Raw genomic sequence first — 13,157 nt, 5'->3', positions numbered from 1 at the left:
ATATATATATATAGGGTACAGTACGTACAGTACTTTTTGATATGTTGTTTAAATGTAAATAAATTAAAGTAAACAACAGTAAAGATAATAATAATAATAATAATAAAATAGTAGTAGTAGTTCATTGCTCTTCTAAGCATTGTGTCTACACTTTTTGTCTCCATAGTTGCACTTTGTTATAGTCTACTTCTTGCATTTATTACTTTTGTAAATATTATATTTTGCCTGAAGTGTAGGTCTGCTGTTATGAGATGCTATATGACATATCTTCAAGAAAAACACATCAACAAAAACGCAAGGAACCACACTGAGAACAGATATTGAGTTATGTTTTATATATATATTTTTTTTTTAACACTTCTTGTTTTTTTGTCATTGGTTTGCTTTTATTTATTTATGTTATGTTATGTCATGTCATGTCGTGTTATGTTATGGGCTTCTATACTCGTGTCAGTGCCACTGCCGCATGAAGAAGACAATGTAGGAACACAATATGACCACTAGAGAGCACTGTCTTTTTAAAAATGAATGAGTTGCGTGGCTTTTTGTCATGTTAGTATGACAGCTATGAAGCTGTTTGAAGCCAGGAATTTCTTCTTTTTGAAATAAGATGTGCATTGAAATACTCCAGCAAGAACATCAGAAAGTATATATGTATGCAGTATGTCAATATGTATTATGTAAATAATATATAAGTATGTCAGTAAATGTAAATATACGGTCTGTACAGTAGAAAAACCATTACGCCTATGGAGATTCCCCACAAGGATAGCTGACCAGACGTGTGTGTGTGTGTGTAATAACTGAACAACAGAAAATTAGCTTTTTGTTATGAAAGAATAACAGTATATATATATTATAAATGAACACAAATTTACAATGTACACATAACATTATATAAGCACGTAATGTTCATTCATAACTAATGTACATAATATATTAACTAATGTACACACACACATGCACACGCATACATGTATATATACAGTACATATACATATAATGATGAGAACATTTCACTTTTAGCCTGCTTATTAGTCATCATGCCCAATAAAGGGCAACAACATCAAACAAATCTGTTGCATTCCACGTCAGTGTTTTTCTTTGGGCTCCCTTTGTGCCAAACAGGAAAAAAAAAAAAAACAGATGACATGTGGAGCGTTGTGACCTTCACACCCTTCTTGCAGTAGGCCTACACAAACGCTCTGAGCCTACTTGTCCTGAACGGCACTGACTTTCCAGGTGCACACGGCCCACACCGCCCACCGCTCTCTGGACCAGTTAAACCCATCTCTTCCTCCCCTGTGGACGCCTCCCTCTCTCACCCACTGACCCACTGGCGGAAAGCGTGGGCACTGTGCGTCCAAGAGTCCGCTTTTAGAATGCCAGATGGCTATTTTCTTCCACAAGCACTCTAAAAAAGGACATACTTACATAAAACTACCACTGTTAAAAATGCTGGTCCTGAAGAGATCTTTAGAGAACAAAGGAAGCATTTCTCTGTCAGACACCTATCTATGTTTCTTTTTGAAATAACACATAGCAAATGTGTAAATTTAAAGCAGAGATGAGTCACTTTAAAAAAAAGATATTTCGGGCCTGTCATTGTTCATGATGATGTGTGAATAATAAGAAAAACAATCTAATGAAAAGCCACTGATCCATTTACTTTAAACACACTGTCATATGGAATGGCATGTGATTCAAAGACAGCAAAACATTAGGTAACTTTTTCCATTTTAACACCAAAGTCAAATGTCAGGGATAGTTATAGCACAAATCATGACTTGCAGATGCAGATGTTGCCATGATGCAATAGACTAGTTGTATGACTTCTGTTAAATTTTGTTAAAGTGTGATAACATTGCTGGTGACAGGAAATGACCATATCCTGTTGGAGAATGCGTGGGTGTGCATATCAGCATACTGCTTGTTTCAAAGGTTATAAAATAAAGCAATGTCAGCTTTAGTGGTTAAAAATGATGTGCAGTTGTGGTGTCTAAGTGCATGCCATAAAATAGAGGCCGGTTTCGCAAAAGGGAAACTGTTGGTAAAATGGAGATATTTTTTGGATGACCTTCTAATAAAATGTTTCAAAGAGCAAGTTTCTAAAATGATTCAGAGCGAAACTTTGGATTGTTCCAACGATCCCAGAGCACAAACAGTCTTGCATAGTGATTAAATAGTATATGCTGTATTATTTAATAAAGCACGTTTTGAAGTTACACTGCATTGTGTTCAATTTGTAATGTTTCAAAGGCTATATTTGTACATTGTATTAAAACATGATTTTATAGCAAAACTTCTAAGGGGTAATTCATAAAATCAAAGAAATATCTAGAAAAATAATTCCACCTTTTTTTCTTAGCAGTCCATTTCTCAATATAATAACATATTTGTAGTTTACAGTTAAAAAAAAAGTGCAAATAAACATTAATTAACTGTTAAAGCTTTTGACAGTAATTTACTGTTAATGTAGAAAATAACAGCTTTATGCTGTGTTTCCAAAAACAGTAACAAACAGTAAATTTCAACAACAGCAAGGCACTGTTAATTTAACAGTAACTTGCTGGCAACCGTGCTGCCAGTTACTTACTGTTTTTTAACGGGACAATTTTTTACAGTGAGATTGTTTATGCAGAATATAAGTGGTATGCCCTAAATGCCCCGGACAACCTCTGTAGTCCTAGCCACTTTTTCAAGACAAGTAAAAGCATTAAAATCAAAAGGGGGTATTACTGATGTATTTAATTCAGTAATTCTTATTCACTCAGTAGTTCTCTGAGTCACTCATTTAGTTTTTTCTAATGTTATATAAATGTTTTGTTTATTCAGTTAAACAAAAGTTTATTCTGAAGCTTAAGTTTTAGTCATTTCACTTGCATCAGCCACTAATTTTGAGAATATTTTGTGATTAAAGTGGCTTTTGTTTTTCAAAGTTTTAATAAAGCACGTTTTGAAGTTACACTGCATTGTGTTACATTTTTTATGTTTCAAAGGCTATATTTGTACATTGTATTAAAACATGATTTTATAGCAAAACTTCTAAGGGGTAATTCATAAAATCAAAGAAATATCTAGAAAAATAATTCCACCTTTTTTTCTTAGCAGTCCATTTCTCAATATAATAACATTTGTAGTTTACAGTTAAAAAAGGGCAAATAAACATTAATTAACTGTTAATGCTTTTGACAGTAATTTACTGTTAATGTAGAAAATAACAGCTTTATGCTGTATTTCCAAAAACAGTAACAAACTGTAAATTTCAACAACAGCAAGGCACTGTTAATTTAACAGTAACTTGCTGGCAACCGTGCTGCCAGTTACTTACTGTTTTTTAACGGGACAATTTTTAACAGTGAGATTGTTTATGTAGAATATAAGTGGTATGCCCTAAATGCCCCGGACAACCTCTGTAGTCCTATTTAGCCACTTTTTCAAGACAAGTAAAAGCTTTAAAATCAAAAGGGGGTATTACTGATGTATTTTATATTTATAGAATAAAAGGTAGTAAACTATCTTGAGCTTGTGTTTACCACAGACCTAATTTCAGGGTTTTAATTAAAAACTCATTGACTTGGGTGGAACCAGTGCTAAAAACTCATTTCCGGGTTTTGGCTTACAAAGACATATCATCTCTGCAGCGTTCTTTGTTAATTTAACAGTAACTTGCTGGCAACCGTGCTGCCAGTTACTTACTGTTTTTTAACGGGACAATTTTTAACAGTGAGATTGTTTATGTAGAATATAAGTGGTATGCCCTAAATGCCCCGGACAACCTCTGTAGTCCTATTTAGCCACTTTTTCAAGACAAGTAAAAGCTTTAAAATCAAAAGGGGGTATTACTGATGTATTTTATATTTATAGAATAAAAGGTAGTAAACTATCTTGAGCTTGTGTTTACCACAGACCTAATTTCAGGGTTTTAATCAAAAACTCATTGACTTGGGTGGAACCAGTGCTAAAAACTCATTTCCGGGTTTTGGCTTACAAAGACATGTCATCTCTGCAGCGTTCTTTTAGATTCTTTTGCTCATTTTATCATCCATCTGGTGATAATCAGAGGTCCAATTGCTTTTACGAGTAGCACAGCACTTTGCAGCAAGCTGCATGATTTGAGGTATCATTTACATCTTTAGCACAAACTTGCAGGATGAGTTTCACGTCTTTGTTTAATACTTATAACATTGGTTTGTTCCAGTCCCTGACATTAAACGAGTGCCTAAGCAAGCACAACTAACACACTTGTGCAGTAACATCCCAGTAGCTCACTTTTGTATTTAACTCCTAGGACAGAAAATGTTAGCATATTCTTTGTTAGCTTGATACTTAAAGCAGTTATTCTGTACCATCAGTTTTAATGACGTACTGTATGAAATTAAAGTCAAGTCAAGTCAAGTCACCTTTATTTATATAGCGCTTTTAACAATACAGATTGTGTCAAAGCAACTGAACAGCATTAATTAGGAAAATAGTGTGTCAATAATGCAAAAATGACAATAGTAAACACTCATTTTTCAGTTAAAGGCAGTTCATCATTGAATTCAGTAAAATTTGAATTTACTGAAAAGAAGAGTATCAAACACTTCAGTGAACTGCATGTAAATGATTCGAACGTCTTCGAGTCTTCTTCGAGGGAAGTAATGCTTATGCAAGTTCAGACCTATGAGACATGGAGAGCGGAAGCAATACAATCAGAAGTGTTCCAGTGACTAATCTACGGCTGGGTTAGTAAAGGCACGGATGTGTTTGGGGTGCTACTTCCTGCGTAACCTTGGCATCAGTTGCTAGGTGATGGATGGTTGGAGTGGAGACAATAGGTGTCAAATTTTACCTCCAAACAGGATTTAGCAAATGGTTGTTGGGATAGTTCACCCAAAAAATGTAATTATGTCATCATTTACTCACCCTCCAAACCTATAGTAGTTTCTTTCTTCTGTTGAACACAAAAGAAGATATTTTGAAGAATGTTGGTAGCCAAACAGTTGCTGGTAGCCATTGACTTCCATAGTATGGAAAAAAAAAATACTATGGAAGTCAATGGCTACCAGCAACTGTTTGGTTTCCAAAATTCTTCAAAATATCTTCTTTTGTTTAACAGAGGCATTCATACAGGTTTGGAACAACATGAAAGTGAGTTGACTGATGACAAAATCTTTATTTTTGGGTGAACTATCCCCTTAAATAGTCTTAAACAGTTTTTGTTCCACATGACAATTTAGTACTTAGACAATTTATACTGTATAGGCTATATTGTAGCTAACTTGACCATAAAGTTACCATAGAGTAAGCTAAAAAACTATGTAAAGAAAGAAGGATATGCAACAATTTTCATTTGAAGTGACTTTAAAGCTTCACTTTATTACCAGCATTTGCTGTATTTCCACCAACCTCTGATCATTTTCAACAGACCATTAACATTTTTCATTTTCAGCAGTGCCATGGTTTCACAGTAGGTTTCCAGCAGTACTGTAAGTGGACTGATCTTATTCTACCCTCCCTGGTCCTTTTATTCATTCATCTTTTCTCTCTGCCTCCTCTTTCTCCTCATGGCAGATGTCAGCAGCCTACTCTCCCCTCAGTGGGAACAGGAGGCAGTCCACTCCCACTCCCGCTTGCGTCACGGAAAGGAGAGAGGCTTCCGAAAGTGGAACACAGATGGGAGAGGCATCCATTGATGAGAACTAAATCCACACAGACTGCGATTGAGGCATTTGACACTTCTGTACTAATGCATTAATGAGTGGTAATGTGAGAGTTAAGATGCAGATGAGTAATGTGAGAGGAAGAGTTATTTATTTTTTTACTTATTATTAGCCCTTATTTCTTTATTTTTGCAACTGATTAGAAATGAATACCTTGTGTTACATCCTGTGCCTTTCAGGTATTTTTTATTGAGTCAAATTTAATTGTTACTTAATGAATTCCATCTTATTGGCCAATGTCTGTCTTGGATCTAAAATAACAATGTAATTTATCAGGCTTAACCAATCATGGACATCTGTCAGCTGAAGGCAGTGCTTTCTGCAATAAAAGGTTAAATAAAAGGTTTCTTTGCAGTAGTATTCTAAAAATGATTTCATGAAATGCTTTTGTTCTAATTCAGAAACCTGTTACATATGGAGGACTCATTGAGAGGGTACGACATCATCTGGTTCTCTGAATTGCCATCGCCGTGGCAACCTGATGCACATCCGTATGACATCACAGCTCACTCAGTCAAACAAGCAGGGACAGAATGTGATTTGCGTGTGAGCACCTGCAGTCTACAAGACTCTCTGACCAATTATTTTCTCAATAATTTGATAGAAAACAGGCACAGTTCATTGAACCTTTACACTAAATATTTGTAAATATTTTTTATATTTAATATCTGTGGGAAAAGCCTTTTATTCAGAGAACAAATTTTATTCAGAGGACCAAACTGAGCAATATTATAATCACAAAATTGATGCAAATTTAACATGAAACTAAATTTGAACCTTCTCAGGTTCAGAAAAAGAGATAAATGTTTAGGAAAAACAACATGTCTATTTCGTAATTTTGGAATATTCAGCATTTCAAAATAATCTGTAGGCAGATCAAATTTGGCACCTTCTCTCTTACACATGTGTCTATTGCAGCATGTTGTGATGAGATGCTGCTTGTGTCAGTGACAGTAAGCAGGGTGGATCCGTTAATAAAATCTGGGAAGACATGAGCTAATTTAGCAGGCTGAATGAAATGCTTCTTCTCTCCACAGAATCATCAACTATGACGCAGGCAATTTCACACACATCCTGCCAGCTGGTAGCAGTGTGGTCCATCCAACAATTCATTTCCTGAACCCTGTCTGCCTTTTGGCAGTATCGTTTCCCCTCTACTAGTCATCACTCCTATAGAAGCTGCCTCCCACATTAGTAAAACTTGAATATGAGCTGCTGGTCAGCAAGTAGAGCACACAGTTAAGGTCACGTACACACTGTGGTGTTGTGGGACTGACAACAGCATTTAAATGCAAGACCGAATGCTCCAAATTATCATTCCAAATTTGGACAGAACAGGGCTGCCATTAAAATTCAACATTTTTTTTTATGTGTGGGCCTCCTCTCCCCAAGGCCTGGAACAGCTCAGACTCCAATAATACAGTTACTCCGAAGAACATAATTTAAAATTTTATTTTCAAATAAAATAAGTCATTTGGCAGACTTCAAAAGATAATTTTGCCAATTTGCAACCATCTTTGTATTGTTACAATGTGCTGTACGTAAATGAACAGTGCACTTTTTTTATATATTTGAATTTTTTTTCCTGGTTTTTTTTTTGTTTGTTTTTTTGACTGGGCTGTCACTAATATTCAACCCTTTTTTTATGTGTGGGCCTCCTCTCGCCAGGGCCTGGAACAGCTCAGACTCCAATAATACAGTTACTTCAAAGAATACAATTTTAAAATTTATTTTCAAATAAAATAAGTCATTTGGCAGACTTCAAAAAATATTTTTGTCAATTTGCAACCATCTTTGAATTATTACAATGTGCTGTATATATGTAAATTAACAGTGTACTCTTTTTATATTTGACCGTTTTTTGGGGGGCATTTTTATTAGTTTAACAACTATATAGTTTTATCTATTTATTTATTTATTTTTCAGTTTTAGTTTTAGTTATTTTAGTACTAAACTACTTCTTTTAGTACTGTAGGCTATATTTTTATATTTTAAATGCCATAGGCCGCATCCAAAATCGCATACTTCCCTACTATATAGTAGGCCAAAAAAGAGAATGTGACAAAAATATGTCTGAATTCACAGTACTCATAAAAAAGTAGGCAAAAAATACCCAGATGACATACTATTACTGGCAAGATTCTGAAATGTGCGTCCAATGGACATTTCAGGATTTATGAATGGCAGTGAAGCGACGCAACTGACGTTGGTAGGTCACGTGATAACAGGGCCGTTTCTAGGCATAGGCAAGCTAGGCGGTCGCCTAGGGCGCCACCAGCTGAAGGGGCGCCAATGAGCGCACGTACTGGCACTTTTAGCAGGGTTGTGATAAAGAGTGGCACGGTCACCCTGAAATATGACTGCCGCCCCCACTGGATCCCCCAACATTATTGGGCTAGAGTACTGTCAATCTGACGATGCCTGTATGCCACTAGATCAGAGTGCTGTCAATTGCTGCCTGATTGTTGCATGCAAAGTTTGCATTTGGAGCGCTCAACAACGCCATTAGATCAGTGGGCTCTGTCAGTGCTTTAGCAAGGTAACACTTTTTTTTTGCCATGCAATAAAGCTAAATTCAAAGGCCAATTTAAAATATTGGTACAGCAAATAAAGTGCACAAAATCTGTATTTTGTTTAGGCAGTATTTGTGGCACATTTGTCCAAAAGGTGTGCGTTTTTTGCGCCAATGCATTGTTAAAGGATCAGCCTGTCATGTAATATTCCCATATAAACTTTAACATCCAATTAAAAAATACTTGTATAGTAAAATTCGCTAATTCACGAGATCAATACATCCTTTATTAGACCACTTTGTCGAGTTAAATGCATCCTTACGGAGGTGTCGAAATGCTGAATCAATTCATTCACTTCCAACAGCGCTTAATGGGAGCAGCGTCATAGAGGGCAGAGCGTCACGTTATTTAAAGGGGACATTAACGCGTTAACGAGTAGCAAATGATTAAGTAGCTGCATTGGTTACTTTTATGCCACTGATAAAGCTTTTATATGTAGTTTGGGGTAACAAAGGGGTTTTATAGGTTTGACTGAAATAATAATGCAATAACTGACACTTTAAATCAATGTTTCAAGAAACAACAACAAAAAAATTGAACAAAAAACAGATAAAGACAAAAAAGTAGCCATTGATAATATCTAAACAATATGTAGTAGTATAGTATATAGTATCCAAATCAAAATGTAATAAAATTAATTTATGTGTGATTTATGTGTAAATTATGTGCAATGTCTTAGCCACTAGGGATTGTTACATAGGGCTATACAGGCATCTAGTGGCAACACAATGATATTACAGATACTAAATTGTGCAAAATGTTTATCTTAACAGTCAATTTACAAATAATGCATTCAGATTTGTGGAACTCAATGCACTGAATCTCCACAAATTAGTGTCGTTACTATGACAACCAATTTGAATGTGACAAGCAAAAGGGGGCAATAGGGATTTCGCCTAGGACGTCAAATTGGCTAGAAACGGCCCTCATGATGGAAAAAATGCACTGACTAATTCGGACAACAAGAAATCATGATTTTCAGCTATTTAAGACACTTTTTGCAAAAACATATGATATTGTTATGGACTGTAACATCTTGTAATTCATAACAATGAGTAACACAGTATTCAAATAATTAAAAATATAACCATTTGAAAAAAGCAGAAAAAAAATAATGACTTCGGACACCAAATGTACCTGCAATTATAGACTCACTCACGTATCTACATAGGCTATTAGTCCAAAGACCTCTCCCAGCAGCGAGAGGCGTCTCGAAGTTTTCTAACAGTATACTGCTGCTCAGGTATTTTGAATTTCCTTTTACCCCTATGTGAAGAACGAAAAAGAACTTCACTGTTACACAGCTGGGGCCTTTAGCATCCTCACCGATGGACGATAATGTTCTGTTTATGTTCTGTTCGCTGCAGTTATGTTGTCTACCGCTTTAAATGCTAGAGCTTTTTATGGTCGGGTGAATTCTGATCGGCTGTCAGTGTCCTGTGTGCCGTTATTGTTATATAGTTGTCGTCCTTTACAGTGCATTGAAGGCATACTTTTTTTTTTCAGTATGTGCTCCCTGGAAATGGAACATATGACAATGATGTCATTCCCTACTAGATAATTTACAGGTATATTCATATGCTTGACCTAGCACAACAGGAAAATATTTGTCATACAAAAGTGAACCAAAATGTACAAAATTTATATAATCTACCTATAATCTATATCTATAATCTACTTAATGATATTCTGCAATTCTGCACTGAAAATTTGACATGAACAAAAAAGTTATATATATATTTTAATTCATTTTAAAAGCTGATTTATTTTGCAATCCAAACTAGTTAATTAAATTTGAATAATTGGATTTCTGGACTTTTTTTCTCTCTCCATATAAGAACCGCAGGCCCTGGGGTCATGGCCCACCAGTTGAGAACCGCTTATTAAAAAACAGACAAACAAAAAGCTATTATCTAAAGTAAATTACAGACTTTACAAGTCTGTAACCACTACGTTTTCACCTTTTCTATATCAGTAGCCTAATAGACTGACCTTAATATTTTGCCTATAGACACTTAATTCATTGTTTTTTTGCAGAAGGGGTTCATAGTGATATCCTAGCCACCCCCTATCTGAGTGAACAACTTGAGAGTAGAAAAAGAAAAAAAAAAACTTTTATCAATATTTATTTTAAGTATTTTAAATGTGACTTCATTCATTCATTCTTTCTTTCTTCCATAAGCTTTTTATGTTCACATATCCACTTTCCATATCTACATGGTAAAGACATATATAACATATGTAGAACCACGCTAAACCCATAAGCGAAATTACTCGAGTTCCGTCAAAGTCCCGATGACGCACATGACACCGGAAGCACTGGAGCGTCATCCGGAAACTTAAAGTCAGTAGCTCAATGTGACATTTCGGAGTGGTTATTTCTGAACTGTTATAGAAGAATAAGAATGTTTCTCACTACAGTAAACCGTAAGTACACCTATAATATATCCTAGCCACCCCCTATCTGAGTGAACAACTTGAGAGTAGAAAAAGAAAAAAAAAAACTTTTATCAATATTTATTTTAAGTATTTTAAATGTGACTTCATTCATTCATTCTTTCTTTCTTCCATAAGCTTTTTATGTTCACATATCCACTTTCCATATCTACATGGTAAAGACATATATAACATATGTAGAACCACGCTAAACCCATAAGCGAAATTACTCGAGTTCCGTCAAAGTCCCGATGACGCACATGACACCGGAAGCACTGGAGCGTCATCCGGAAACTTAAAGTCAGAGTAGCTCAATGTCACATTTCGGAGCGGTTATTTCTGAACTGTTATAGAAGAATAAGAATGTTTCTCACTACAGTATACCGTAAGTACACCTATAATAATAATATCTACAATAAGAAACTAAAAACTTAATTGTCAGCATAGCTGTGGGCAAAACGTGTAGACTGCAGAACAGATGCATTGAGTAGTAGCGGCTAATAGCTAACCAGTAGTTTCATGTACAAATGCATAATATTTGTACATTCATAAAATGTCGAAGTTCAACTATTCTTAACTATATACCACAAACATGTGTTGTAGATGTTACTGGTGATTATCTATTTATATAAACGTACATAGGTTACACTGTTATTAGATGTCAGTGCTAATTACTTTTTTTTTCTCTTTAATTATTTCTCAATCTAGTTGCCAAGAGCAAATCTAAGTGAGTATTCCCATATCTTCATTGCACTTGTTTACATACGTAAAATTGAAACTATGCTGTACTAATATGCAGTATGCACTGCTGCCAATGTGCTGTCTTATATATGATTAATTTATTACATTTCAAACAGAGAGCATACAGAATAATTTCATTGTCAAATATTGCTATATGTTTTGTTGTTGAACATACAATTGTTAACTTTGATTTGTTGTTGAACTTTGATAGCAGTTTATTTTGGTAGGTCTGGATAAAAATAGTTTCTGTTGCTTGGTTTAATGTCTTGTTTTAGGACAGACACACTGAAGTCAGTGCTTTGTACTTACCTCTGGCTTCTTGTGTTTCAGGACATTGCTGGTTCAGATGGTGAGTGCGGCGGGCACAGGTTATTGTTTTAACACGAAGAGGGGCCGATTGAGGGACAAACTGGTTTTGCGAAAGCATGACCCTATAGGTGAGGTGAACAATCCATTTAGTTCATGTTTACTTTTACTATATAGATTCTGTTTTCATCCAAAGAAGCCAAACTAAGTGGATCAGAATTAGATAATGTGCTTTATGTCATTGAAAGTATAATGGCAAACACTGAATTGATTTCCTCAGACTCCCAAATATGATGATCACTTTGAAAGGGACCAGTTGTATATATTCATGTAAACCACCTCTTTAGACTGTGTGAGATATAGTTATTTTACACATTTTAAAAAATGACTTAATTGTAAAAATAAATTCACATCAGTTTCTATTAAAAACATTCACTTTGTATTACTTTGACAGCTTGCGTTTCCTACCCACTGTTAATGTTAAGACAAATAAATTAGAAACCTGTTCATTAAAAGAAAACGGAAACCTTTGAATTAAAATGTGTACATACACCAATATTTGAAATAATTATCATTCCACAGTAGTGGTCGACCGATATATCACCAAGGCCGATATATTGCCAAGGCCGATATATCGGCCGATATTTGGCATTTTTAAAATATCGGCATTGGCCGATAAGTTTTTCTGTTTGGCCGATGCGTTCGAGGCAGGACTTTTATTTTGGCGGCGCTGAGAGCAGCAGCGCCTGAGCACACAGTGCTCACGTAAGTATGTTTATTTTACAAATTTATTTTTTAATCCATTTTCAAATTATTTCAAATTTCTTAAATATTAATTAAAATAAATACAATTATATCGGCTTTATATCGGCCATCGGCCACCCTGCTTTCCAAGATATCGGCATCAGCTGTCAAAAAAGCCAATATCGGTCGACCACTATTCCACAGTCGTTTTACAGAGAATATTGCCTAGTGAGCATGTCCATCACAAGAAACACTTCTAAATAAATATTGGTAACACTTTACATTAACGTTTAATTGGTTACATTAGTTAGCTACATTACTTAACATAACCCAAAATTAACATTCTAAAATTATATTACTTATTAATCTCATTTAGTTAATTTCAGCATTTACTAATATATTTTTAAAATCAAAACTTCTATCTGTTAACATTATATAGTGCATAGGGATGTAACGGTATGAAAATTTCATATCACGATTATAGTGACCAACGTTATCACGATTATCAATATTATCACGGTTTTGTTAAAATTAGATGAACATTTTCAAAAAGAACTGATACACACACTGAAAACATTTCAATAAGTTTTATATTTGAAAATCAACAAACAACAAATACAATTAGCAGCTATATGCACTTTTTTAGCATAAA

General features: G+C 34.9%; 1 protein-coding gene across 2 annotated transcripts in view; it reads left to right on the top strand.

Annotated features, from left to right (window-relative positions):
- Window positions 1-10,570: 10,570 nt before the first annotated feature.
- Window positions 10,571-13,157, top strand: part of LOC107737446 (39S ribosomal protein L33, mitochondrial) — a 4,033-nt gene continuing 1,446 nt past the window's right edge. Inside the window, exons 1-3 of one of the 2 annotated variants that reach the window (XM_016548927.1) lie at window positions 10,571-10,705; window positions 11,423-11,441; window positions 11,786-11,892. In XM_016548927.1, the coding sequence (XP_016404413.1) occupies window positions 10,684-10,705; window positions 11,423-11,441; window positions 11,786-11,892 (148 nt within the window). In that variant the 5' untranslated portion in view covers window positions 10,571-10,683. Of the gene's footprint in view, window positions 10,706-10,949; window positions 11,100-11,422; window positions 11,442-11,785; window positions 11,893-13,157 lie in introns of those variants that run through there. The other variant, XM_016548928.1, reaches the window with a different exon arrangement.

Source organism: Sinocyclocheilus rhinocerous, unplaced genomic scaffold (genome assembly GCF_001515625.1).
Source record: "Sinocyclocheilus rhinocerous isolate Xijiao unplaced genomic scaffold, SAMN03320098_v1.1 scaffold524, whole genome shotgun sequence".
NCBI classification, from domain to species: Eukaryota; Metazoa; Chordata; class Actinopteri; order Cypriniformes; family Cyprinidae; genus Sinocyclocheilus; species Sinocyclocheilus rhinocerous.
The sequence above is the reverse complement of the archived record's forward strand: the minus strand, read 5'-3'. Positions and strand labels throughout refer to the sequence as shown.